This window comes from Anguilla rostrata, chromosome 13, assembly GCF_018555375.3.
Source record: "Anguilla rostrata isolate EN2019 chromosome 13, ASM1855537v3, whole genome shotgun sequence".
In the NCBI taxonomy this organism is placed as follows: Eukaryota; Metazoa; Chordata; class Actinopteri; order Anguilliformes; family Anguillidae; genus Anguilla; species Anguilla rostrata.
This window is the reverse complement of record NC_057945.1, coordinates 14,967,674-14,992,098: the sequence shown is the minus strand read 5'-3', so window position 1 is coordinate 14,992,098 and position 24,425 is coordinate 14,967,674. Positions and strand designations below refer to the sequence as shown.

At 43.9% G+C, this 24,425-nt stretch overlaps 1 protein-coding gene across 1 annotated transcript in view; it reads right to left on the bottom strand.

The window, feature by feature from the left end:
• Positions 1 to 23,085, bottom strand: part of snta1 (syntrophin, alpha 1) — a 29,290-nt gene extending 6,205 nt beyond the window's left edge. The window contains exons 1-4 of the mRNA XM_064305306.1: positions 22,674 to 23,085; positions 16,836 to 17,011; positions 14,435 to 14,444; positions 1,495 to 1,690 (exon numbers count right to left, since the gene is read on the bottom strand). Of these exons, the coding sequence (XP_064161376.1) occupies positions 1,495 to 1,690; positions 14,435 to 14,444; positions 16,836 to 17,011; positions 22,674 to 22,959 (668 nt within the window). The 5' untranslated portion in view covers positions 22,960 to 23,085. The remainder of the gene's footprint in view (positions 1 to 1,494; positions 1,691 to 14,434; positions 14,445 to 16,835; positions 17,012 to 22,673) is intronic.
• Between the last annotated feature and the right edge of the window lie 1,340 nt (positions 23,086 to 24,425).

Below are 24,425 nucleotides of genomic sequence, written 5' to 3'. Positions count from 1 at the left end.
TAAACCCAAGGGTCTGCATTTTAATCACACATGCATTGTTTTAAATCCAATGTCTATTCAAAAATGTCTCACTGCAACAGGCTAGAACCTTGTTTTCATTTCATAACGTAATGTTATGGTTTAGCCACATGGGGTTTTCAACCAAATGTTTTCATTTCAGAATAACGGGACATTTACATTTACAGAACTGGATGAGTTTTCAATCTGTGTATAAAAAAGAGGTGGTTTTATGTGGAGGGGAAAAGACATTTGAAATAAATCTCATGGAGGCTGTTTTGTTGGACATGTGAAGGAGTAGCCTTCACTGCAGAGACAGGACATGACATTTTTGTTTTCTCTAGATATTCTCATTTAAAACCGTCTGTATAATAAGCTTTAATCACCATTTTCATGAACTGACTGCTGGATTAAATGTGCATCGTGTCTTGCAGGTAACTGATTGATTGGACTGTTTCCAGGTGTGTCTCATTGTGGGTCTATTTGTGTGGATTAATAGGGGGTGATCTTTTTTCAACTAAGTTTGGGAAATATGCTAGTAAAGCATTTGCAAATATCTTTCTAAAGGCTCCAAATAATTTAGATGTAAATGTCCTACAACTTTGTTAAGTGTCAGTGCCTGCATGTCTGGCTAGTGTGTAAATAAACTGTTTCATATTTGTTTGAGCCCTGGAAATAAAATATAAAAAAACCTTTGGTTGTCCAAAGAATCGGCCAGCTGTGTGACAGGATACATTAAGAATTTATGAGTTTGTGTGGGACCAGACCAGACACAATCCAAAACAATTGCCTCTGGGTTTGCTGTAAATCACATAAGTAAAAAAGTTGGAAACTAGACCCAAGTTAGACTTAAAAGTAAATATGCGCTATCATAAACAAAGGGACAATTATCTGCCTCCCCCGTTTGTAACTCCTTGGCAACCACTGATGTATATTTACCTACTTGAACATGGGACTTATTTTCGGAACAATATTGTTAGTGTGAACTGGAGAACGGTTCATAATTGATACTTGTTACGCTGGCGTTTGTGACACTTTGTGTGGGACTAAGCGAAATGTCAGCCATTCCGGAGCGCGCGCGGTGTTCTGACTGGGGGCCGGCCTCGCATTGTGTTCCTGTGCGTCTCCGCAGAGCGAGTCCGTCCTCCCCCGCGCTCCCCGGAGGACTTCGGCTCGAGCCGCACAAGCTCGGAAAATGGGAAATGCGTGGAAATAACAAGGCCGGTTCGATCCTTCCCAAAATGCACCGCACCTTTTCCCTGGAAGAGGGAGACTCTCTGGGAGCTCCTATAGAATACCTTCCTTTAATACCTTTTTGCATGGCTAGCCATTGGCTGGCTATCATCCAAGTGTATGATCCTTGCACACCTACGTTGTAGTCCTGGACTGTCCTTACATACAGTTCTTCTAGGGGTGTGGCCAAATTAGCACAGGCTCTTACAGTCTTAAGGAGTCCTATGAAGGATTGGCCTGACGTTACCAGTTTAGGGGACCTACCTGTTCTCAGTGTCCGGGGGGCACTGCTTCCTGGTGACCTGACACATCTTCAGAGGGATGGCCCGGTTCTCCTTCAGCTCCGTGGGCGAATTGGCCGAGCCCTGTTTCTGGGGCGACGCGGCTGGGGAGTCCCAGGGCATAGCGCCCCCGGGCGAGGCATTCTTAAAGTAGGCCGACATCTCCTTAATGTATTTCACTGGCGGGAGAGAGGAAGAAGAGGGAAAGAGGGTCAGTGTGCGGTGGCCTCTGTTTAGTCTAAAATGTGTTTACCAGGCCCAGGCCTTCCTTAAGCCCAGGAGTCTGAGACCGAAGGAGTTTCACACAGCTGCACACATCTGTTTATACAGCCGCACACAGCTGCGTGACAGACTAGAGCCGAGCTGCTGGCGGCGCATCCTGCTAACGCGCTCTTCCAGCGCGTGGAAGAGTCCCACGGCCCGGCATGAAATCCGGGCCGCGCCGGCGTTGACTGACATCAGCAGCCAGGCGGCGAAGCATAATTTGCCATCGCGTCGGCCAGGGAGGGAGAGTTAAACTTGGCGGGGCTGTCATCATCTCATCGCGCAAGAGCCTGACGCTTGTCTGCTGAGTGAAGACCACCCCTCACTGCTCGGCTCATGTGGAAAAGAAGCAGCGGCTATCCCCACACGCTTCAGAGGAGAACATTCATTCCCATTCGTTTCCCTTGAACGGATGCCCTCGTCCAGAGATACATTTTTCCATGCTATCTATTTACACAGCTGGACATTTCACTGAAGCAATGCAGGCTAAAGAGTAAGTGAACACAGGGCAGAAAACTGCTGTTGCAGCACTTCCTATTGGTTAAAAATTTCAACTAGGTGGTACTACTGGTCACACCTTAATCAGTGATGTCCAAGTAGGAATTTTCCATTGATCGCTGAGGAAAAAAAACTTGTAATGACATCACTAATTGGGTGTGGCTCACAGTGCAATCAGGTCGAAAATTTTTAGTCAACAGCGCTACATGAGTAGTTTTCTGCCCTGTGTTGACTTACTCTCGAAGTACCTCACTGACAGGGCAATGCCTCTGAACCCCCACTGGGAATGAAACCCGCAACCTTGAGTAATAAGTTCAGTTCTCTAACTGCCATACTACACTGCAATTCCTGAAGGTTGTACAAGAGGGACTCAACCCCACGCTTGTCCCGGGTGTTAGCGCAAATGCTTACCCTTTGAGCTTTTCCAGAACAAACACTCGTCTGGGCTTATCTGAACAAGATGAGACTGCATGCAAAACCGGGCAATCCATTTATAGAGAACAATTTAATTGGGGTTAGAAATGGGTTTAGTACATTAGACGCGAGTAATCAGACGAATCTGGTGGCCCCTATAGCAGAGATGAAAGGCGGCAGGGTTAAAATAAGCCACAGGACGCCGCGGGAAGCCACAGTATAAATAGCCGTAGGGGACATGTCTCGGGTGTCGACCGCAAGGCGCGAAGTGTCCCTCCTGCCGCAGGACGGGGAGCTTCCTCCGCGACACAAATAGACTTCGCGCTCATGATCTGAACCAGAGAGCCGCTACTTTCTGTGCACACCCCCCCCCGAACCCTTCCCCCCGGCAGCGATAAGCTCCCAGATGCTCTCTTACTCTCATACACCCCCCCCACCCCTGCATATCGGACATACCTGGGCACAGCGTTGGCTTATCTTCAGCAATATGTACATATAGACTATAACTCACTCTCCATACATCAACTGTAGTGCACCCTTAGCATATCTCCCGCGCCAACGAACCGCCGCCTTTGTCGATGTTCGGATGTTTACTGAAAAATATGGCTGGCTTGCACATCGTTTGAGTGCATTTAAAACCCAACGTGTTCTGAAACACGGTCCGAACAATGCAATTCATTTTTCTGAACACTCAAATATCCATTGGTATTCATAGGGATATATGACTATGGGGTCTTATCTATTGAGAGTGAATAAAATCCAGTTAAATAAAACTGTCCTAGCGGGAGAGGATGTGTCTTCAACGATTGTCTGACCAACAAGACTGGTCTCAAACGAACCTGAGGGGGGGAACAGGAAAAATGCAACCATGCTCGGAGTCAACCCGAACGGGCGTGACTTTTAATAAAATCCAAATGCTGCCGTGAATACCACTCTCTTCCAGCATTAATTTGACGCTAAAAATAGCTGAAAAGCCGTTATTACCTCAGCTTATCTGGCAAACCGGGATGATGGCTTTGTGCAGCCTTTCTATTCTTCCACTGAATCCACCCTCGCTCAATTCAGAAAGAGGCAGGCAGGCTTCGCGTCGGCCCTGCAGAAAAGCCGCCAGATTGTGCGTTCCCGACAAATTCCGCCAAATGAAATTAATCAGCGGCCGGTAACGAGCAGCGAGCACACCCGTGAGTCAACACGTACGATAAACGCATGAGCGCGGTGTGCTCGGGAAAACAAGGCCAGCGCGGGTTTCATCTTTTACCATTTATGGAGAACCGTTCCGTGAGATCTGACGTTTGCCATGAAAGCATGTGCGGCAAGCGCTGAGCTTTCAGACTGAAGGCTCGTGTTAGTTCAGACCTTCTCGCCGCTCGCTCGGTCGGCCTTTTGTGGAACGGGCAACAGGCATTCAGCGGTGTGGCGGTCATTAGCCCTCCGGCCTCGGCTGGCAAACACAACGGTGGGATGCCGAGTCAAAGACAACAGCGAGCCGCGGCTGAGCCCCCTGCTTCCTCGTTGCCGTGGGAGCAGCCGGAATCTGTTTCATTTGCTACACTGTGACTTTTGAAGCATGCTGTTCAGCTCATAAGCCCTATTAGTTGTGGAATGTCCTTTTACCTCTCTGGCACAAAGTCGCCAGCACACACACATGCACGCACACACACACACACACATACATGAAAAAAACACTAGCATGCACAGACATACAGGCACATCACCAATTCACTCTCTCAAATATGGACAAACACCAGGCACAAACAGACACACACAAAATACACAAACACCTCATATCACATGAATACGAGCATATTTCACAAACAAAAGCATGTGCCCACGGAGAGAGACAGAGAGACAGAGAGAAATTGGGGGTGGGAGGAGTGAGAGAGAGAGATGCACAAAAATTCTATTTGTCTGCTTTGTTTGGCAACACCATGTGTTTGTCATTCAAAGGTCACTTTAATTGAATTAACAGACAGATATTTGAGGTGTGTGTGTGTGTGTGCGCACGCTCTTCAATCAGTTGCCTGGCTCTGACCTTATGATAGAAAACCAGTATCCAATGTGGTTGATCCTGTTGTCGAGCGAGGAATAAGAAAGATATTCACTCCGCTGAAAACTGTTTTTTTTTTTTATATAAAAACTGTTTCTATTAAAACCGTGGAAAACAGCCATCAAAAGAAAACATCAAAAAATGAATAACACCCCAGACAAGCAGGCACACCCAGACACAGCACCTCATTCTGCACTAGACGGCTATGCATAATGTGTCACAAGTGTTAATTAAAAGCTTAACCGAGTATGAAATGCAAGTAAATTCTTCTGAAGGAAAAAATAAGGTTGTTAGACGAATAAATTTTACTTTCTGATCTCAACTTTTTAATTATTTCAGCTCTGGATACACCAGCTGAATTACTGCAGGGTGAGGAACGTGTCCATTTTTCAAGATAGTTTACTTTTAACAACGGAAAGTTTTTACACGCTCTTCATGCAATCCGAAGGAAGTTTTGAACATAATTTTGGAAAGACGTCAAACCACTAATGCCTTGATTGTAAAAATAAATAAATCTTACTGCAGTCTCATTTAATAGAACTTGGCAGTGTGAAATCAAATGCCTCTATTCAATCCAAAAAATAATGGCCTCTGTGCTACACTTTGAGTGTTGAATTTTAGAAAGTTGGAGCTTGGCAGCCGCTGACGTGAGCAAACGCCCATGAAACAACGGGAAAATAAAGACCTGCTGAAGTCTGCCGCTCCGAGGCAGGGACAAAGGGCACTGCAGCTGAGCTGAAGTGGGGAACACATAGCACAGATGGAGACTGGAGGTTAGCAGACGGCCGTTTTCACGCAAGGACCGTCGGACCGACGCTCGAGAAGCCGGGCGGCCAGCTGCAAACCCGCGGTTTGAGGGCGTTTGCATCCGCCTGCTCCAAAACCAAACTGACACGCTCGTGGAGGAGAGGTTGGGGGGGGGGGGGAGTCGTGATTTAATTGAGCCGTTTTCTTTTGTCAGCTAATCCTCCGGGAGCCTGACAGGAATGCACAAACTGGACTGTCTTTGAGCACGGAGTATATCTAATCCCGGAGGCCACGGTTCTCCTGCGTAAAACGTCAAAGCCTCAAAACAGGGTGGATCGCTGAATTTACACACAGTGTGCAGCGAGGCGTCACACAGAGATGCGGGAGCGAACCCGCTCCTTCTCTTTCTGTGAGCGAAGGACGGCTGTTGAAGACAATCCGGCTGTATCTCCAGTCTGTCATTCAAAGGCACACATAATTCGACCAAGCTTAACGAACAGGGACTACTGCCCATTAAAATGAAACCAAACAGCATTTAAAAGACTGCATCCTATTACCCCTCTAAAAAAGAAAGTCTAAAAAAGAGCCAATTTCATTAGAAAGGTTCTCTGGCAGAAATATTTTCTGCTTCTGATTAGGGTGCGCCCTTGCCATGCTAACTCATGCCGTGTATGTGTTTCTGGCGAGCAATAAGGTGCACATTGTAAGCGTCAAATACATATGTACAATAGGGCTTCCATCTATTAATGATTGGTCAGAAGACCCATGGGCTCCTTGAGTGTAATGAATTCAATCTGGGAGATTTTTTGCTATTGAAGAATACATTTTGTGATTTAAAAAAAAAAACATCTGCGGTTTGGGTCTCTTGTTTTAATTAAGCCACTGCAGTCATGTGCTTTGACAAACATAAAATCCTACACATATTTACGAGTATCTGATTGGTAGATGGACGGGCCGTGTTAGGATTTGAGCAAAGCAGAAGAATCGCAAAACATACTATTGCTGCCTTCTGCTATCTCAGTTGTGCATGTGAATCTGTGCGTTGTGTATCTGTGGACATTAACACAGAATAAGCATTTTACCAGTGCTGCCCCAAAGTCTGGCATATTGAAACACTAGATGATGGATACTGTTACAAAAAGTCACTAAGTGTAAAAATAAAACTATTTGAATGAAGCAACACAACAATGGTGTGAGATGTGAAAAAAAAAATTAAATAAAAAAATAAATTAAAAAATAAACATGGGCCTGGGATTCAAGCAAATGCAACCACAGGCGGAAAACCCAGGTTCAGAAAGTAAAAGTCCTACAGTATTTTGCACCAATCACTTAGATCTGCAAATTTGCACAATACTTCAGCCAGGAGGTAGGACTAATTAGTGAAATCAGCTAGCTGAGTTCATGGGTGAAAGAAACACATGGCAGGACTTTTACTTTCAGACCCCTAGATGTTCCAGCTCCGAACGCAACCATTGACTGTCATATAACACTGGCTAGAAATTGGTAGTACCAAACCGATTGCATGAAATATAAGAAAAATCCAGTCTCACAGAAACTTCTCTCTTTCCAGACACTCTAGAGATTCTGGGTTTGAGATTACCTAAAACATGAGAACAGAAGGCTATGAAGTACCCCCTCCAGAAGAGAAAAAGAATACAAGGTGACAAATCTTGTTTTCAGACCAGGAGCTCAGGGGGATATTTCATAAAACAGGATTATTGCATTACCTGGATAACTGTGCACAGTAAAACCTGGAACGGCTCTTTTTACTCCAGTCCATGTTCCAGATTTGGGAGCGTTCCGGGTCTTACTCAGTGCAGTTATCCAGCTAACTCTGTGATAAAGGGCCCAGCGATGACATTTATCACCTTTCACTTGATTAGATTGTATTGTTTGCCTGTCATTTACAGTGGCTGGCAAAGCAGACACACAGAATATTGTCTATGATATACTTTTGTGTGTTTTCTAAAAAAAAAAGGTCTGTTAAAAATGGAAAGCAATCAATTCATCGGAGTTGAATCGCTTGATGTGAGTCACTCAGAGCTTAACACATAGAAGTAAGGGGGCTTCATGCCAGTGACTGAAAGAAAAATGTCTTCCAAAGCCAAACACATTTTCCAAACACAAGAATAGCGACAGCAGCAAATTTAATTTCTGACTCGCTAATTATATTGCCATGCAACAGAGTGTCTGCCAGTTTTAATCTGACAATACAACTCTTTGGCTGCTACTTTTCCTTTTACAGGCTTGTCACTTCAATGAAGGCAGAATTCTGAGTAACCCAATCTTGGGGTTATGCACTATAAAAATCCATAGGACAATCTATAAATGGAGAACAGAGTTCAAGAGGAGGCAGGTTTCTCCAAAAGACCAAATGGCTTTATGAATGTTTTCTGTATGAACATGCTTAGGCATTAAGAATTGCTAGATGAGCAAAATAAAATAGCAATGTGGAGAAAGAAGTATTAGAATCACATCTGCCTTCAGGCAGAAAACTATAAATGGATACTGGACTCAAGGATATCACACAGAGAGATACTGTATCAGTTCCCAGGTTAACTGACCTTCGCTGACCAGCTGAGTCAACAATAACATTATGTAACCCTCCAAAACAGACAGGTTGGCATTTTAGTTTAAAAATGTCCCAGACTATTTATAAAGGAACGCTTCAATGCCTGTCTTGAGACCAAATCTTTATCCCAGTCAAGTAAGAGCTCAGGTTAGTCAGTGGTGGACACTGTATAGCACAGGTGTGGACTCATGTTGTAGGATCAAATCCCAGACTGTTGCAGGTTCAAATCCCAGCACCCTTGAATTTCCTCATTAAACATTGCTGATTAGAGCTGTATAAAAAGACAGTATGAAAAAGATGCGCAAGTCACTACGGATAAGGGAACCAGCTGAACAAATAAACAATGCAATGCAACAATCCCGTTGCATAGTGAATACATCAAAACAAAATGGTGCAGAAGACAAGCAGGTTTGATGACAAGAGGGGGCAGCCCCACTCTGGCGGTAAAGCACTGCGAGGGATGCAGCCTACCGCAAATTAATCAGGCGGTAACTTCGCTGGGAGTGGCTTACAGAGAATGAATCTGAATGAATGGGTTTGCCAGACCTCAGAGAATCCTTTTTTTTTTTTTTTTTTACAAGACAGGCCCTGCAGTAAATCTTGGCAGTGTCGCAGTTGTGAATTTGGCCTCCGGGGAGACCCCGATTGCCCCCACCCTCCCGTGGGCCTGGGAAAAGGAGAGCTGGGGTAAGCGGCATTGCAGTAGGGCCCAAACACCCATGATTCCCAGCCTTCCTTTGTCTGCGAGGGGCCTCCCGGTCTGGCAGGGGTGGGTGAGTGGGGGGGTGGGTTCTCAAATACTTGCCTGCCGTCACCTGTTGCTTCAGTGACGGAAGTTTGGCAGGAGCCTAAGTGGATTTTTTTTTTGTTTTGCGGGGGGGGGGGGGGGAACTGGGAAGGCAGAGAGGGGCAAAGGGAGGGTATGAGGGGGAGGGGGAGGGGGCACTGTGGAGGGCAGGGTCAGCAGGGAGTTGTGGCTCAAGGTTGTTCCCGCTTTAGCAAATTATCTGCTGGCTTGCAGCTCCTTTGGTTGGGTAAACAGACAGTTTTTGTGCAGACAATGTAATGCGTATGGAAGCATGTATACACACAGACACACACATACGCATGCACAAACACATACACACACATGCATGTACACATGTGTATGTATACATATGTGTGCGCTCACACGCACACACCAATATGCTCACAATCATTTAAGTCTCAAAAAAAATTTCAACCTGTTTTTTGTTGTTTTTTTTTACACTAATACACTTAAGTAAATGACCAATAATCAAACAAATTGTAATCGGGTGCCACTTATTCATTTTTTTCAGAACAATCCTGTTCAGTGATCCACTTCAGAGATCTTTAGCATCTTTTATGAAATATTATTCATTATCATCCTCCTTTATGTCAATCACTGTTGACTTTTCCACACTGCAGTCTTCAGCATTAGTGCTAAGGTATCATGTGTACTGACAAAATTTCCTTAATGATGCAAATAATTTTGATTAATGCTCATCTTTGTACACAGTAAAATGTCCAGTGTTAATTCAACACTTAACATTTCGTTCCACATTCCAGAGACCAAATGTTATCTGTTAAGAGTTGCATAAACGCTGTTAGAGTTGAATTAACATTGGACATTTTACTGTGTATCAGTGATGACATGGAGCGTAATACAACTGGTTTGATGTTCAATCAGTTTGCAGTCAGACTGCAACTAAAACTTTACGAAAAACTGAGCCACTGATTGGTAATTTCACTCTAATGGGTTTGTATATGTGTTGCAACATTTCACATTTGGGAATATAAAGGTTACAAATTGAATAACAACATTTCACTTTTTAAAGTCAGTATATAATAAAAATAATTTTGCCCTTACATAATAAAAAGTCAAGTGTAGATCTTTTACAAAAGAGAAGAAATGTAAATAACCAAAAGAAAAATGCATATGAACTACTGTATCACTTTAGACAGACAGACAGACATTTTTAGTGCTTTCCTTGTGATGCCTTCAGAAGTTAAACTTGAGGTAATAAGTTAGCTTGAGGTCGAAATGCTGACAATGCACCATACAGTTCGCTCGAATCGGGAACAGAGAAGCAGGCTAATCGATCAACCTTTCAGATATTACATTTTGGACAAGATTGAACTGCTTTATTTCGAACAAATTCACAACAAAACAAGTTGAAAGTAATTTTTGTCAGTCCGAAATAAATGAAAACTTTTTTTCCGCTCAGTTGAAAGTGACACGATACAAAGTTTGCGGTGTTTTCTATAAGATGAAGAACTGTGAAATATTTCTATGGCTCTCAGTAATATATCTCTCAGGACCTTGGTTTGTGAAACAGAAGATCATAAACCACTTTCTTCACTTCCATTCACATGATATATTGAAAGGAAGTAACCTCACATAGAGTATGAGCTAAAAATACTTTTTTAAGTACCTCCAGGTTCCACATAGTTCATGTAAGTTCTTGGGCCCTTGCAGGAGTGGGCACTGGCATCCACTGTTAAATAGAATTAGAATTAGAATAACTAAAAAAAAATGTACAATCAGAAAACAGTGTTCAGTTGACCCTGCCACACAAAACTCTGAACCAGACTTAAAATCACAGCCACATTAGCATCCTAGGGAACAAGCAAAGCGTAACACTGATGGCAGACTAAGAGTGGCAGTAAACTACATTTCCCATTACACTAAGCTAAAATATCAGAGCAAACCCCTCTGACATATGCTTCCTTGATCTTTAATGCCACAGTGCACACTGTCATGTCAGTCTATCCACTGTAGCAATGCAGCGAACACTACCGCCCTCCCTCGCTCTACGCTACTTAATTCTATCCTCTCCAGTTCCGTAGTACACACTACCATCGTACCAAGCGCTATCCTACTCGCTCCTTTCTGAAAGTACACTAGCGCCTAATCTCATAGTGCCATCCACTGACACCATTAACTGCACAGAACTGTGCTCGCCCACTCTAAAGTACACACTTCCGCCTCCCTTACACTAAAAATTAACACCTATAATCCTATTTCTCTGAACTAAATATTTCCATCCCCTTACTTATCCTGAAGTACATTCTTCTGGCCCCTTACCCTGAAGTACACACTTCCATCCTCCCTCAATCTGAAGTACAAGCTCCCATACTTTCTTACTCTTAAGTACATGCTCCCACACATTCTCACTCATGTACACACTTCTATCCCCTTTCACTGTAACTGACACTATTATCCTTCCTTATTGTTAAATACACACTACAGCCCTCTGTCACCCTTTGCCACACAATACTGTCCTCTCTAAGCCTGCAGTACACACTAACATCTTCCCTCAACCAATAAATACATGCTGTAATCCCCTATTCCTCCTCACACCCACCCAGTGTCTAGAGAATGTTTCCTGGCTTGTCTCATCCAAGGGAGTGTAACGTTTAGGACATATATGACTCTAGTTCCAAATATATCTGGGTGGAGTTTCCCCCTGCTTGTTTTCTAATCTCCTCCTGACATTAACTAAAGTCATGAATACCGTGAGCACAATGAACAAGACTTAGTCACGTATTTGTAAGCCTGACAGTGAAACAAAATGCACTCATTAAAAACGAATAAATCTGTTATAGTAGCAAATAAACCATAAAGAGATGGTGATCATCCGGTTATCCACAGATTTCAGCATTGCAACCAGAAGGTTGCACTGTGAAATCCCATATTAAGAAATACCCATCTAAACAAACTACTAAATTCAACATATTTCTGTAAAAATTGCCAGCCGTAGAAATGAATCCCATTACATGTGAGCTATGCAACTTGTCTTGGGGGATTAATACTGTACGTCCCTCTGTTTGTCCTGCTTGCTTTCATTTTATTTTATTTTATTTTTCTATGCTGTTAAACCTTGAGTATGCGCGTTAAACAGCAGTCACTAGTGATGTCTGCTCCTGAAAAGTTGCCCTAAGCGAATCCAAAGCCATCGTGCAATTATGGAGCTCTCCTCCCTTGTTCCGACTAATTTAACAGCACGAGCTGAGCCAAGCCACGCAGCGTTCGATAGCAACCGGGAGCTCCAGTGAATCGAGCGTGGCCGTGCCGCTCTGGAACAGCCACGCTGTATTCGAACGGCTGGGGAGGAAGCCATATGAGTGCCCTGGAGCTGCCACACTCGCTCACATTATCCTCATCATTATCATTACCGGAGGGATGTGTGGGCCTGTCTATTTAGCCGCCCGCTTGCTCTCTACTCTCTATTCTTTTAGGATTTTCCGTACTAACTGCCATAAAGCTTCAGCAGATCTGAAAATTGCCCACATTAGCCCAATCAATTTTCAAAATTGTCCTCAAATCTGATTTTGCGTTTTCAATCTTTCCAGCCCACCTCTGACCACCGCGGTTACCAGCCACAGTGGACAAGGCGGTCTCCTCGGAAAATGTTTTTTTTTTCTCAGTAAACGAATGCAGAAATCGCATTTATTCACCACTCAGTACATTTAACTCTGGAAATACTGACATTTGGTTTAATGCTAATGTGAACTTAAGTCTAGGAATCCTTCTTCGTTGGTGATTCTATACCGCAAAGCTGCTGTGAATGTAATCTCTTCTTCCCCGCATTTTGCAAAGCTCAGCAGTACCCATAACTACACAAACTTTTCCATTTTGTCATTTGTTGAAACATACTGCGTTTAGAAAAAGAACAACTTTCAGCTAAGAGCAAAAACCAATTATTATTCCACAAATGTGTGTTTTGGGGAGTGAGTGACCTAGCTTTCAAAAGAATAACATGGCATTAAAATAATTTATTCTTGTTCACACATACTTTGCAGAGAATTATCATTTTGTTTGAGGACGTGTGGCACCAAGAATCTGATTCAACAATCAAAACCCCTGTGAGTGACACAGGCTTGTTTGTCAAGCATCACAAAAACTAAAAATGTGAAACCAAAAAATGAACAAACTTGGTTGCCTCAAGTCTTCATTGTTTACAGCAAGAACACATTACATTTAGATGGAATTAATTCACTCACAAGATTTGACTTGAGCAAATGGAGAAATTTTCCGGGAATGGACAATAGAAGGTTTCAAAGTGCTGTCTGTCTCACTGTGTTGTTCCATGTGGAATTAGAGGTTGCACTTCCCACAAAAGCTGAACACCCTGATGATTTCAACACAGGATGTTAGGCCTGGTACTCAGCTGGTAAGCGAGAATGAAATACTGTCTGGGGGCTTTTTAAACGTGCTAAAAAATCAGCGTGAATGCATTTTGAAGGATCCATACATGTTGGAGCTGGTACTTGGCCACATTAAACGCAAATAGACAGCTCATGAAAATGCACACAGAAACATACAAACGCGTATACACTTCACCTGCTTGCATACACACATGCGATATGTGAAAACCATGCGCACACAAGCATACATACACAAATGTACATACAAACACTTGCACACACAGTCATACTCGCATACACGTGCGCACACATGCACACACACCGCACTAATTCCCAGGAAAGCAGGTTTTGCCGCTGGATCCAGTGTGGATTTATCGGTGAGGCTTATGGGTTTATCAGACTTCCTCGCATTGTTCCCTGGTCCCACCGCGATTCCACTTTGCCACACAGCGAGCTCCTTTCGAGGGAGACGCCCACAGCGAAGCAGCTGCCCCATCATCGCATTCTCTTCCCCACCACATTCTACGTTAGAGCGCAGGCAGAGTCTCCGCTGGCAGCATTCCCACCTGCCGGATTAACCACTAGTGCCTTCAGTCCTTCACCATCTATGAAAATCGCTGCACATCATAAGGCCCATGTACTGAATCATCAGGCTTAATGTCCGTCAGTGCCCTGAGGATGTAGTTACCCACAACTGTCCACACAGGCCTTGGTTTCTGGGGAAGGTTGAAGACCTTAAATTCTGGCACTTCGAATAAAAGGACAAGGATTCACGGAATGTCAGTGTGGGGGCGGCCCATTTTCTGCCCGGTCATCTTTTCTCCCTCACAGACGTCAGGGCAAATTTTCCCACAGAAGTTCCCATGTTCCTGCTTTTGTTTGCGTATTTCTCAACCCAGAGGGGTGACGATGAGGGGGAAATATGTTCTTTCATATATTGTCAATCCTATCCCCTTTCACACGGTACTAATTCCTTCCTACTTGCGGAGATGAACAATGATGCTACTGTTCAAGACGTGGGACAGCAACTCTGGATCACCCCGAAAAATGCAAAGCTTCAACGACTCTGCCAAACAAGATAATTCATGGATCTGGCCACTTTTCATCGGATTTGCAACCCTGACCCACCCACCACTTTCCCAAACTGGAAAAGCCCAATGATATTTCTAGGCCTGTATTGGCGCTGGAATGTCCATTTAGGAGACGAGCGTGCCCTCCCCTCCGGAGCACACTCTGCCAGCTGCCTCGTCTTTTCAATCCGTGGCCCGACAGCTGAGCCGCGCAGCCGCTGTGGGGGAGTGATGACTGCCACTCGCACCTGGCAGCCGCAGAACGCACGCGATCGGGAGAGCAGACGAACAGCTCGAGAACTCAGGCGAGGAAAATCCTGCTGAACGGAACCGTCCCTCTCTGAGTGCCCCTCCCCGATGCAGTCGAGGTGATGGCGGGGCAGTGTAACGGTTAGGGAGCAGGCCTTGTAACTCCTGGGTCATAGGTTTGGATTTCCAGACAGGGTGCTACCGTTGTATGCCTGAGCGAGGTACTTAACCTGAATTAGTTTGGCAAATATCCAGGTGCCTAAATGGATTGTATGTGAAAAATGTAAGCCGTGTTAGTCACTCTGGATAATGGTGGACACTCGAAATCAGAGGCCCCACGTTAGCTGACTTCCGATCCTCACGGTGCCAAAGAAACACCAATGGGTTTTTGTGAAGGTTTACTAAAAAAAAGGTATATTTGCCTCTGAGGGAGCGCTGTCAAGACAGGAGCCAGCGGGGTCAGAGTGTTTGTCCTAAAACACATTCACAACCTCATCAATAAATGTGGCTTCTCCTCGATTCCATTTGTGCGCGCCAAAAGCAACCAAAGACAAAGGCAATGTAGCAGCAAGCCAATTCATTCATCTTTCTTTCTGGCATTCTCTCAGCTGGCTGACTATGAGAGTCCAAGGCTCATCGGAAAACTGCATGGGTCTGGGTCCCATTAATCTGGGAGCTGATATTGGGGTCCAGGTGGATTGACATCAAGCACACACTCCAAACTGGCCACTTTAGATAATTTGGGTACAGAAACATCTTGGGTCCACCTGGAGCAGGTCACAATGTCATTATGTGATTTATAGCACATGCAACCTCACTTTTAATCAGTCACATTTTTAATCGCTCTTTTAATCAATGACATTTAAAACTGGCTTTAGCTAATGGCACCGAGATCAGACAAAGAGGAGGCGTGGAACACTTGTTCCTCTCACAACACCTTGCGCATTCCTGCGTCGCCCTCTGTCACGTGACACGTCCTGGTGACACGTTCTGCATTCCACGGAAACCGTTCGACCGTAACAAAACAACATTTGCAAAAACGAAAAAAAAAAAAACTTAGCCACGATACAGACTGGCATGGAAGTCCAAAAAAATTTCTCATCAAAAGACAGAATCCACACCTTCGGCTTGTGTTCCAATTCACTCCCTAAAAAAAAGTGATGGAATGTTTCCTACACTCCTAGACTGACCATGAAAGCCTCATCAAACATTAGCGCTGACAGGAGCTATCACTCCTCTCGGATTACAGCGTGACGGATGGCCTGTCCAGGCTGGAGGCCGCAGGTGGATGATGGGCACTACAACCACCTTCTTCATCCATTTTTCCATTGTATAGCTGGAACCAGGCTGGCTCATCGATGCCAGCTTCCATTATGTAGTCTGTCGTACAGGCTGTCGTACTAGCTGCCTGCTAGTATGACTGGTTCTGTTGAGCTGATGCGTTTTATTCTCAGCCTGCTAGCATTACTGGTTCTGTTATGCTGTCTTGTTTAAGCTGAGCCTGCTAGCATTACCGGTTCTGTTATCCTGACATGTTACAACCCAGCCCGTAGCATTACTGTTCTTGTTGCATTGACTTCTCTAACTTCAGCTTTGGAGTTGGCCTGCTGAAGAAGCTCAGAGCACAATCTTGATCTTGGTGGAAAGCCACCCTCAGTGTGACATCACGTGTGAGGGCTGGTCACGCGTGATCTCACCAAAAAGCTGTGAATTGCAAAGTTCTCAGTCTGCAAGCTCTTGTTCCACCTCGTGATTTCCTGGTTCTGGCTTTATGGAACGGGTGTTTTAAGGATCCCTTCATCCCTTGTAACCATCTGACCTTCTTTGAACAGACTCCGTATACTCCAGTCACAGCTCATCATTTTGACAGGATGTGTCCCATACGGCCTCATCAGACACAGTTGAATGAAAATGTTTGAGTGCCTGCCCAGTAACGGAACAAGAAACTTCAAAAAACAAACTGTGAATTTGCACTGGTGACAGTTGGTATCACTACTGCTGCTAGAATGATTCTTAATGGTTGGAAGAGCCATATCAGACCAGACTTTAGAAAGAGGATACTCCAACCGTCAGAAAGTGCATCATACAAACAGATGTTAGCCAGATAAGGGGGATGGGGCGGTTCTGACTATTTACAACAATTTTTGTCATGCTAAGTCTGAGTTACATGATTGGGACTTTATTTATTAATTTTCAGAGGCAATATGTTTTGTTAATTGTTCATGAATCAATAAGTTTATGTAAACTAATTTATGAAGTTTAATAAATTGTGGACAATAAAAAGGTTTTTTCTCTTTATTCTCAGATGATGCCATCCTTGTCCCGGTTTTCTTCAGGGCCTGTACAGCCTCGTCGTGTGTCGCCTCCCTCAGGTCGTAGCCGTTCACGGAGAGGATGGCGTCGCCCACGTAGAGCGCCTCCGTCTGATCTGCCGCCAGCCCCTTGAAAATCTTGGAGATGAGAATGGGCATTTTGTTCTCCTTGCCCCCTGTGAAGAGACACAAAAGTCATTCTCATCTCAAAAGCAAATCGTCGTTCTCTACTGAAACAATCTGCACTGTTCTCAAACAAATTCTTAAAGAACTACGGAAAAGAGCATTCTTAGGCAGAGTAGTTGGGAGGGTTGACACTATGGCTTTACAGTCCTAGCTTAATGAGAAATCGGGGGATGTTTGTGTAGGAAGGACTGCTTGTGTTGAATAAGGGAGAGCCGTCGTTTGAAGAATGTCTCCCTTCTGTTTTGCTTCAAAGTAGAGTACTCACGCTAATGAGGCCACAAGGATGGGACGTTTGAAAAAATTAGATAAAGCCAGGAGAACAGAGTATGAAGAGCACAGAGGAGCGATGTTATCCATCTTGCATGGCCTGTTCTGAAGGGTGCAACAAGGCTGGGCTTTTGCTGAAGTTGAACAGCGTGAGTGCTCGTGCCAAATGTCCATTTTGGCTCATGACATTTCGTTTATTGCATAACAGTAAACAAAGGTCAGGCTGATCCACTCAAAAATGCTGCTGATAAGGCCAGTAAGTTAATGGCCTTCTGAAGCATTCGTAAAGAATGACAAAATTAATTTAGACCTGATTAAATTGGTCAGTGTTCGTCTGCAACTGAGATACTGAGGTTTTGATACGCTCGTGAAAGAAACGTATGTCTTGTTTCAGAAATACCTCATACTCTGGGGTCTCCCTTTACCTTAGCCAAATGCATTTGTGTGCTATTTTTGATTACCTGCTAATGTGACATTTACTGATGTTTTGCCTGTTGAGCATGGATCATGACAGCAATGAGATTTTCTCATGACCACAAGAAACCCAAAAAGCTCATGAAGGTTATGAAGACTTGTAAAAAAAACAAAAAAACATTTGTCTTTGAAAGCAAGGCCTGCCTTACACTTGACTTTTTATGCTATGTAATTCTGATTTCTTGACAAATCTGATACATTTCTTTGTCATCACTGTACTAGGCTTTTATGCCAAACCCCTCTTGAAAAACACATGTAAATCTCAACAGGACTTCCTGGTTAAATAAAAATAACATACACCAGAAATCAGATATGAATCTGATTTTTCCAAATCCAATGGAGTTGCTTCTGAGGGTCATCTGGGTCAGATTCCACACACATATAGCACACATTCTCCTCTCACCAACATTCTACTGATAACATCCCATAATAAGCATGCAAGGTTGCCAGGCAGGGCCTAAATGAGAGTAAGTTAGAACTCTGAGAGACTGGGGTTCTCAACGTGACCCTAAAACCACACATCCTCTGACGAGTTTGCCTGGCATTGCTCTCTCCTCCCACAATCAGCTGCTTGTGGGCATGTTTTCTATTTTTAAAACAGCATTCGTTAAATGTCAATGGATCGTATATTCGGGAAATCCCCACAAAGCAATAATTACATAGCCCTCCTAAGAGAACTATGTGGAATAGAGGAATGCATTTTTACATGTAGGATCTTAAATCTGCTCGGTTTACACACAAACACAAATGTTCTGACAGTGTCTCAGAACATTTCAGTGCTATGGGAGCTATTTTCAAGAGGTAAAAATCTGCTGGGTAGCAAGAGTGTCAGTGCCAAAAATCAGTGGGCATTTCCAAACAGTTAATGGAGTGTCTGAATATATTTAAGTGTATATTTTTTTTTAAATTCAATACAACTTACAGGAGAGGCATCTGCCTGATCATAAAGGCAGTTTGATAGAGTAGTGAGCATAAAGAAGCATAAAGAAATCTTTATCTTCCATCAGCCATTAGCCCTCAGGCTCCAATGTGTGGACATCTTTCTCTCTTTTACAACAGTTGCTACGTATCCCTTAATCTCCTTTCTCTGTGTTATCCTAAAAACAGCTGGCATCTCAGCTCTGAGACTGTGTCGGTCTAGACTTAGCCGCTAATCGGCTCAGACCCTGGCCGGCCAGCTTCAGCCTGTCTGATCAATAGCCGTGAAAGTAGTCACCAGGCGGTCCATCCGCTTCCCCAAAAAGCACGCTTGCTTGCACAAGTGATGGAGAGCAGAGGAGAGAGTTGAGACCAGATGAGACACCTGCATACAGTTTTCAGAAGATACCTGGCAATGAAGACACCAGCCCCCAGTCCTTCTTTGAGCGTAGTCTGATTTTAAGGACAATAACTTCTGAACAACAACATGGGACAGTCACCTTTTCTGTAGTTCCAGGTTTTACAAGAAACACGTGAACATAGCCAGTGAAACCCACCGTTGGCTTCCAGTCTGCACAATGGAATGGATTTACAGTCATTTTCTCAAAAGATTTTAGAGTGAAGCTCACTTCAGCCACCACCAACTTTTCGCACACACCTGGGTGATGCAAGGCAGCCATTTTGTGCCAAAACAATCAGCAAGGCTGAGGTGGAAAGCCAGGCATTATTAAGCCACATAAGCTGGAGGATGATGAAGCGGCCAGATCCAATTTGGGAACTTGGCCAGGACACCTGGGAACCCTGTACTCAAGTGCCACGGGATATTTAATGACCCTGGTAAGTCTGGACGTTGATTTAACATCCTATCCAAAAGAAACTATTGTGCTTCCAGCAACACCTAAAACTGTGGCCAAAACTGCTATGCATTTGAAGTGTTATTTAAATACCTGTTGCAAGCCTCTATCAAGAGAAAAAGACTGGGTATAAGTATTATTAAGGTTCTGCATATACAATCTCCCGATTCTACATCTAAGTCCATTAGCCATAACTATGCACGGTCATCCAGGACCTCGTTACTTCAACATTGCGATTTCTAATGTAAAATGGCTTGCTATGAGGCTCCGGCCTCTACAATAAACACAAGCCCCGTTTTCATTTCAATCTGCATTCTAATGGTTTCCGTCCCTCTCCACCTCTCCGCCATTGCCCACCAATGGCTGATGTGAGGGGAAGAAGCCCCCCTCCTTCCTGAGTATGCTCCCTAAAATAAACAGCAGCAGGCTGCTTTGCCCCCATTAGGGAGCTTTTATTGTTTCATCGTGGGCCAGTTGCTGACAGCGTCCTGGCAGCCACATGTCAGCTGTTCCCATAGAGGTGTCGGCTGGGCAAGCTGGTGGAACTCACCTGAGAGCCTGGTGACCACCACTGCACAGCCCAGGCACACTCATACACACAAACTCACACTCACACACACAACACTCACACACTCACTCACTCTCACACACTCACTCACTCTCACACACTTACACACACACACACACTCACTCAGTCACTCACTCACTCACACTCACACACACACACACTCACTCACTCACTCACTCTCTCACACACACACACACACACACACATGCATACTCACCCACACACACACACAAATGCACGCTACAGTGCTGCAAAACTCACATGTACATATCAGTCAGTCTAACAATGGTGGTTTATTAAGAATTTTGTCACTTTTTCCCCAAGTTTCACCATACGGTGCATATCAATGACCAATGCACTGCATAAGTCAGAATTGGTGTCTGGGAATACTCCTGGCTCCTGCTCCCAGGGACGAGCAGAGAAATCTCAAACAGCGCAGGTGCAAAAGGCCTCCAGTGTTAGGAGTCTGCAGTGAAGCCCTGCAAGATCCAAGCAATCCCTGTAGAGCTCCTGGAGGGGAACGGAAGCCAAGGAGACAAAGCAAGTGTTTATCAAAGAGGGATCCACGGAGCTGGCGCGTGAGGAAGTATGCAGATGTGGAGATTTGAGGGACGGCAAATCCTCACAAGTTCTGTGCAATGCAGGAAGTGAACCAATTCCCTTGCCGTGTTATAATTTGTTCTATCAACATTTGGAAAACGCAAACTTGTCCTGCCTCAGGCAGGGAATAGTTATGTGATTACTGATTGCACTGTAAATCTGACTTTGAGCCAAAGCTGTGTGATTTTGTTTTGTTTTTTGTTTTGCCTGTGTTTGTGTCTGCATGCATTAATTCTCATACCGAGATTGCAACCAGCTCTGAGGTGATCTACATTGCATTTTGCACCTCTCAGGCAGATGTGGACGGGAAAATTTGACTGTAGAACTCCAACAGAGCCTTTCCACGCATAAATAGCAAGCTGGTCCCACACACTAAAGCAGCCAGCAGGATTTGCAGTATTTCTTTTTGTTTGTTTTCACCGTACAGAGCCAACACACCAGCTGGGGGGGAGTTAGCAGCATGTTCAACTGCTTTGATTCTGCTTTTTGATCAATTAAGTGCTGAGTAACAACAAAAAAACAGTGCACACTTCCCTGTCCAGGGTAACGTTAGCCAGCCCTGTATTATGTCAATTTCTATCCACAATCAAAATCAATTGAACAGTGGTCTAGACACAGGACCATTCATCTCCTTGCTTCAAGGGGTGCATTCTCGTAGCACAGTGTAATACTGCACTGCATTATTAATATATACGGCCTTCAATCCTGTGATCTGAAAGTGCTTTACAGTGGAGGGTGATTTCACCTCAGGCAACGCCAGTGTGCGGCCCCCACCTGGGCATCACCCGCATGGCAACAGCAAGAGCACCGTAAGCTGTATTTAAAATAGACCCCTTCCCATTTGATAATACACTACCATGCATGGGACACTTGTTCTCTGTTTAATTAATTTATTTATTTCTTTAAATACACAAAGGCTTCATGGCGCTTCATCGATTTGGTCTCGCTGTACCATGGCAACAATTTGTGCTTCACATTGTAACAGTTCACTTAAGCTTGTTCAATGACATTAAGAAAAAGTAATATATTACAGTGAACAAGTGCGGCGTTGAACAAACTGCTGAATCACAGAAAGCACACTTCACTTTCAAAGTTTATGTTGAGAGGGCTGAACCCTATATAAACTGTTTACATGTGTAATCCAGGGGTCCAATATATGATATATACTATTACCTGACCTGCCGTTTGTTTACCAAATTTACAAAGTAAGCGCAGACATTCAATCAAACAACTAATAAAATGTATCTGTTAAAGCACATTTTCAATTATGTTGTCTGAAACTGCTCAAAAATGTTTTCCTTACGGGTTTTCTAAAAACTTGGAAACCCTGAGAAATTCGACTCCATTAGCATGAAAATAACCTGCATGAATAACAAATACCAGAAGATTTGTCGCTAGATAAAATGGCACGAATTAATGTGATTAGACCTTCCTGTTTGGTTCTGTGACATTTTGTTGTCAGAGCTTCAATTGTGCCAACACGAACAGACATTGACAACCCAGTGTAATGAATTGCAGTTGAACCGACGTATTAAAACGCGCCGTGAATAATACAGTGACCTTTGGAGAAAATTAATATCTGCAGGCGCATGCACTTTATAAGCATTGTTACGTTGCCGTTGTTTGCGTGTTATTGTAGAGCTGCAAAGCAATTCTAATTTTATCTTGAGAAACTAGCTACTGAACACCTGTGAGCGACGGGGACACACGTTTTACTATAATCTATGAAGAACTTGAAAGTGTAACCATTAGGGAAAACACGCTTTGTTAACGCTTTGACAATGATTCGTTTAGATGACTAAGATGAGTTAAGTAATGCAAGCAGTATAGTAGTCTGCCGAACCTCAGCTCTTCTAAAACTTACGATTCTGTTGGTAATGTAATTTAACACCCACCTTTGTGAATAAATAACCTATCGAACAGTTATCAGGTGTTGTAATAAAACCGAGATGCGAGGTCGTTTTTTCTTACCTTTAATACTGATACCAAGTCCTCCAACATCTTGCTTAGTAACTCGTACCGTGCGCTTGACGTTGGTGATCGTTTCGGGAATTGGAGAACTGGAACTCAGGTTCGCTGGGTCCCCGTTGATTGCTCCGGCTTGGTTCGGGTTGGGGTTTGCGGATTCAGCAGTGATTTCTCCCGGGCTAAGGGTCAGTGTGTCCTCGGTGAGAGAGGCGAGCACACGGATCCAGCGATCCACAGTGAGCCGAAGTTCCAACAGTCCCGTTTTCTGCGCTTTCATCCCGGCAGCCATGTTCAACACATTCCTGGAATAACTCTAGATGGGTTGGCAGTCCTGTGAAGAGATGGGGGTGGAGGGAGGTCTGAGATGCCAGAAGAGACTCAGACCTCTCTCTCTCTCTCGCTCGCTCTCTCTCTCTCTCTCTCTCTCTCTCTCCCTTGAGCTATTGCATTACTCTTTGTTACCACCTGTAAATCGATTTGTCCTGATGGCCTCCAAACTTTGCACATCATTTTGATTTATTGATTTTAATGTAATTCATTTTAATGTATTAATTAGAATTAAGTTTACAACAGCCATTGATCCTAATCAATAATTTCTAATAATAATAATAATAATAATAATAATAATAATAATAATAATAATAATAATCTATACGTTAATTCTTTCTGCAATATAGGGGAGATCATGTGTAGTAGCCGACGTGCCTTAATCAGTTATTCGACTTGTGTGAGCGAAGGGAAGCGATGGCCGCGTAAGCACCTGGTTTAAGCATTCAAAAAGACGTCGCACTATACTGTAAATGGGCGGGGGTTGTAGACTGCATGACTTGTGAGGAGGGTGATTCGAAATGACAGACGTGAAGGAACTGCAGATTCCATGGAGGTGAGGACAGAATGCCTAAGGAGATGGGACACTTGTGGGACTGGCAGGCTCTAAACGTTCTGTTTAGGAGCGCATATGGTGCGAGGCACTGGGTTAAATAGCACGCGCTGTGAGGGCCATTTTTAGAATATGCGCTATGAGGCCCTCGGGATTCATCAACACTTACTACCACTAAGGTTCTGTATCAACGTCAGACAAACACACTTGCACACAGCTCTAAAGGAAAGTCACTGGTGTATTTTACAGTGTGTCCTGCCAAACAGCCCATCGTTTATAGTTTAATTTAGACACTGTGGCATGTAGAACTTTTTAAGTTGTATTTGTCATCATATTGTCTATAATTAATTGTACATAATTGTATCTATGCTGTAGTTTTCAGCCATGCTACTTGCGTCTGTATAACGTCTAAAGTTCAGAAGAGCTGCTCTTGGTAAGTGTAGTATTAGTGTACTGGCGCATTCAAATTGTGTGAAACAAGGGTTGAGATTAGGACTGAGGGCCAGTATGCTGATATTAGATTGTTTATCAGTAGTAGAAAGTACCTGGACTTTATGGTCATTTATGTTATATCAGCTCTAAAGCACTTGTGCAAGTTAACTATGCTCTCCAGGAACCGCAGTACAAATTACATAGACTACACCCACAACAAACCTTGGGAAACATAAAACCGAAAAAAAAAACCCCAAGAAAACACAAAATCCCGTAACTTGAAATAGCACAAATGCTAGGAGTGCTACAGGGTGCTGATGAAATGGGAGCCAAGATGCATTATGAATAAGCGGGTCTTCAGTCTGTGTAGGAAGATGGCCGATGATCCTGCTGTCCTGACCACACTGGGAAGTTCGCTCCACTGCAGACAGGCTACCTGACTG